Genomic DNA, 4836 nt, shown 5'->3' on the forward strand with positions numbered 1-4836 from the left:
GTAAATAAGGCTATATTGTGGGTGACTATCCGGGGAGCGAAGAGCTAAGCAGACTAATCGCTGTAGAAGTTTGGGACCGTGTTCGCTCGTTTCAATTGCGTGTATGTGTCTCTCCATGCCGGTAAACAGGGCTGTATTGTGGGTGACTATCCGGGGAGCAAAGAGCTAAGCAGACTAATCGCTGTAGAAGTTTGGGACCGTGTTCGCTCGTTTCAATTGCGTGCATGTGTCTCTCTCACTTGTAAACACAACGTTATTCATGCGGTGTAGGAAACGTGTGTTTATGTTAAAGTAGGGAAAAAGTTATAGTCGAATTGGGGCAGATTCATGAAAGGTAATGAAATAGAATCTAGTCTTTTTAGCATGATCTGTATTATTGTTTTAACCTTTACTATTTTCCATACCAGGATCGTTTTATCCACACGGGCACACAAACAGAAGCTCCAAGTGTGAGAACATGTGCCACTCAACTGTCAATTGGGACCTTGAAAACACACGTGCACAGCCAAAGTAAGTAGAAGTAAGTAAGTTGAACATTTCATAAGAACCAAATTAGTAAAGAGCATGAAATGTTCACACATTGTATCTACTCCATAGGGACCCAGACACCAGTGTTGTCACATGAGACTGCTGGCACACAAACCACACTGCCTGAGAACATGTTTTCATCCACACCTATAAAGGGGCCAGGGTTTGGACCACAAAAAAGAGCACGTGTTGAGTCAGAGGAGGAAGAGGGATTCACCTCACCAGAGTCACAAGTCGACCCAAATGACTCAACCTTTACTCCTGACGGATCCCTAACAACACACGATTCAACAATGTCGTAAGTACTGTACAAGTTCACTAGGCTTGTCACTTCAGATCAAAGAAGTGAGGCTAAATGCTTTTTGTCTTGTTACATTTGTAGGACTGAAAGTGCTGTACACATGGATAAAAAATACATTGTATTTGAGTCCTGCCTGAGGGAGCTTTTTGACACATGTCCAGTGTGCAAGAGAAAATGCGAAGTGCAGCAGCAACAGAAGGGCACGTATGTTGCATTTCATCAAACGTGTCCAAAATGCAACTACTCCAGGAAGTGGCAAAGTCAGCTCATGATGAATAACACCCCAGTTGGCAATGTACAGTTATCTGCTGCTACATATTTCACTGGTGCATCCTTCATCCAGCTGGAAAAGGTAATACTATTAATGTTTTTGTCAAAATCATATGACACTTTCAACCAATAGACAATTACTAAACACTGTTTGTATTATTGTTATGTTAGCTATGCCGCGCCTTGCAGCTCCAGATTACCTTCCGGAAACATGCAAGGAAATACCTGGAACCTGCAATCGTCCACAAGTGGAAGAGTGACCAGCTGGTCCTTTTCTCCACATTGAAACCGGGGGGGAAAGTTCAAGTTGCAGGAGACATGCGTGCAGATTCACCAGGTAATGAAAAAAATCAGACCACCATCAAAATCATAAATACCAATTGTAAACATAAAAAAATCAATCACTAGTTGTTTTTCAAGAAATGAATTCATATTGTTCTGTTTACTTCAGGGCACTCTGTCTCATTGATCGGAATCTTTATATTTACATAGGTTGTACCTTGCATCCATGCATCACAACGAAAATTCCAGCCGTGAGCAGGCAACAACCGCTTTAGGCCAAGCTGTCTACAGAGTGTCGTATCCGAAGGCCAAGAAGGGAGAACCCACCGCGAAGCCGGTCAAAACAGACCCCACGTACAGTAAGTCACTAAAAAATTTTATTTACATTGAATAAAGCGTTATACAAAAACAGACAAATACTGACATTTCTTTTGGCTTTTTTTCCCTTTCTTATTAACTTAAATTAACACCTAACACAGCAAATAACACATTTAAATTGAAATAGCTGAAAATGTAATGACACAGTAAAGAAATTACTGTCTGAATGTAATGTCATGGTTCTCTGTTACATTTTAAAGACTATGTGGCTGAATTGATGAGGCTGGTGTTCGAGGAGGTGATGGAGGACCCAGAGTCTTTCGCAGAGGACATGAGGAAGATCGCCATCCCAGAGACCCTGTCAGCCCAGTATGACAGGCCCTTAAAGGAGGAAGTCATTGCCTCACACGTGACCCGCTTCAGTCAAGGGGTGGGCGGAAGCCAACATATTGTCCAGCCAAATCAGGAAACTCCTGGCGTATCCGGCACACAACACACGACGGGATGACAACTCGTACACGTCGTCCCAAATATCCCCAGCACCAGCTGACAAAGCTGCGGTATGCTAAATGCCGGTAGCGACTGAAAAGTAGATAGAAATGTAAAAATTAAATGCTGCTCTTGCACTGAGCACATTTTGTGTAAAAAGTATTTATTAAACATTTCAAAGACACAATTCTTTTATCACTTATGTGTGTTATGATTTAAACATGCCTCTTATTTGTATGTTACATACATACTCGTGTATTGTTCTTCCCCGCAAAGGCCCATAGTCTGCACGGTAGATGTTGTTCATGTTCTGCAGTGTGTATGGGTTCAAACAGTTAGGCTCCAGGCCTGGATGGTAGGTCATGCATGTTGGTGTGTCCGGAAGCTCATTCATTCTTCGGATAACCTAAAAAGGGGCAGAACAATACTGTTACAGTAATGGCATAGAGTAATTAGGTGAAAATAGCTGGATCACTCAAAAGTGATGGATTATTACTGTAAAAAGGTAAGTACAATCATAGTTACAAACAGGATTAGAGAAAATGGAGCTACATTGTAGTGCACTGGTCTAATTACAGGATTGAAAATAGTCAAATTTGTACTACATTGCTTTAAAAAAAATCTAAACTAACATTTACTAATCCATTTTTTTACAACACTAATTTAGTTATTGTTTATGGGCAAAATAATACCTTAAGTGTTTCTTTACAGCAGACGTTCTGCCCTTCTGTGGGCATCGTCATGCAGTTCCCACAAGTGCACCTTCCAGAGATACAGTATTGTGTATGAAAAGTACAGTAACACATTTCATAGATTCAAGAGTTCTATTCATCAGTTACTCATATTACGTACAGGGGAACAAAACTACTTTCATTACAGTCCCACCATATATCTACACAAAATGTTAAAATTAGCGTTTCACCAAACAGTAAGTGATAAATTCTAAATAGAAAACAAAAAGACATGTACAGGTACTGCTGAAGCTTATACTGAGAGAAAATGGTGGGGGGAGGGGCGGGTTATCAAGCCTCAACCAGTGTCTCCCTCATACTGTATTGGAAATATACACAGAGAAAACATATTACCATTCTGAGGCGTCCTGCAGCAGTCTTTGTTGTGGAGGTGTTTCACTTGCGACAGTATCTTCTGTCTCTGGGTCAGACTCCGGGTAAAATGTGTAAGCGATTACGGCGCGGGGTCGTGACACAGCCATTTAACAATGTTTTGATAATGACGAGCAGAGCATCCATCGTGCCAGAGGGGGAGCTGCGATTCAGAACGACGCCAAATGTACGTCACTTCCAGGTACTCCAGCCAACTGGACAGTGGGAAAGCCTCAGTACGGGCCAATCAGCCATGTCCAGTACCGGGGTGGCTCGGCCCTGAACAGCGCGCTTGCGCCCAAAGAGATATTTTGATCGCCTGCTCAAAGCATTAGCTGCTTGACCGCGGAAACAAGTTAATATGCGGGCACTCCGGCAATCCAAATACGGCGTGGCGGAGCGTTCGCCGCATTCTGGATGGTCACTTTGCCCGACATGAGTGGGGCGGAACGGCAGTGTTCGTGATGACGGCAGTTGTGTCAACTGGCTTGTGCTCCCTACGGTGTCGACATCGGAAGTTGTGTCAAACCTTCCTGACAGGGTTCGTGACACGGCAGCTTCGTACGGGACTAAAATCACTGCGAAACTCTGCTAATTTGACTTTAATCCACCTCCTCATATAAATTAATCCAGCCCGGTTAATGTGGTTGACGGCACTTGTTCACTTTATCACTTTAGCGCGGCGCACGCGTGTGTTCGCGTGTGTGTGTTTGCGTGTGTTGGACGGTGACTGAGAAACAATGTTAGAGTAACATAGGTTTTGTGTTTCAGTTCAAGTGTACAGGGATACTGAAGTCTAATATTTAAAACTATGGGATTATTAAGGATTATATGAGTCTTCTTCTTCTTATTATTATTATTATTATTATTATTATTAGTATTATTAGTATTATTTTATTGAAAAGGGGACAGTGCAGTTTCATAAAAAGCCAGAATTAGCCAGAAGTTTTCATCTGTAGTCCCCTGGCCATGATGTGAACTTAAAAAGAAGAAAACAAAACAAAACAAACACACAATACATGTACAATATAATGCAAACACTTACTATACAATTAAGAAAAAAATGCAACATCACAACATAACATTTTATCATAACATCAAAACAGGCTTATCTTTTTAGAGTTTAGTTCTTTATTATTTGAATATGTCTGCATAACTGCATGAACACATTGTGTAACTAGTTTGTGCCTCTAATCATGTCTTCTTGTATCTCCAGGTTGTGTTCCACGTCCATCTCTTGCATACACACTACCCTGCACTTACAGTAAGACCTCTGAAGGCCACATGTACAGCGTATCACCTCCATCAAGTTGCAACGAAAATGACCAAGCTGACTTTAGTTGGTCACATAACAAGGTCAGTCATCACGCTGTTCACACTTTAGTTGTGTGGTGTTTGTCGTGATCTACATTAATTTGTCCTTTTGTTGGTTGACTGTAGACAGTTTTGGCAACTCGCGAAACGAGGGTACCTGGAGTTGTGACGAGCAATGTCACCACTGTGGTCATAGACAGATGTGTGTCCAAGATGGAGTATGAAGTAATT

At 41.8% G+C, this 4836-nt stretch overlaps 2 protein-coding genes across 2 annotated transcripts; one reads left to right on the forward strand and one right to left on the reverse strand.

Moving 5' to 3' along the window:
• The first annotated feature begins 374 nt into the window (after positions 1 to 374).
• On the forward strand, positions 375 to 2283 carry LOC122761225. Its single transcript, XM_044016406.1, has 6 exons — positions 375 to 510; positions 598 to 826; positions 911 to 1181; positions 1271 to 1436; positions 1592 to 1740; positions 1960 to 2283. Exons 2-5 carry the CDS (start codon positions 660 to 662, stop codon positions 1654 to 1656), a joined length of 669 nt encoding a protein of 222 aa, XP_043872341.1. The 5' UTR covers positions 375 to 510; positions 598 to 659; the 3' UTR covers positions 1657 to 1740; positions 1960 to 2283.
• On the reverse strand, positions 2119 to 3451 carry LOC122761226 (P2X purinoceptor 7-like). The gene is made up of 4 exons (XM_044016407.1): positions 3274 to 3451; positions 2881 to 2950; positions 2440 to 2594; positions 2119 to 2281 (listed from the first exon to the last, which is right to left on the reverse strand). Exons 1-4 carry the CDS (start codon positions 3399 to 3401, stop codon positions 2119 to 2121), a joined length of 516 nt encoding a protein of 171 aa, XP_043872342.1. The 5' UTR covers positions 3402 to 3451.
• Between the last annotated feature and the right edge of the window lie 1385 nt (positions 3452 to 4836).

Source organism: Solea senegalensis, unplaced genomic scaffold (genome assembly GCF_019176455.1).
Source record: "Solea senegalensis isolate Sse05_10M unplaced genomic scaffold, IFAPA_SoseM_1 scf7180000014456, whole genome shotgun sequence".
Taxonomy (NCBI): Eukaryota; Metazoa; Chordata; class Actinopteri; order Pleuronectiformes; family Soleidae; genus Solea; species Solea senegalensis.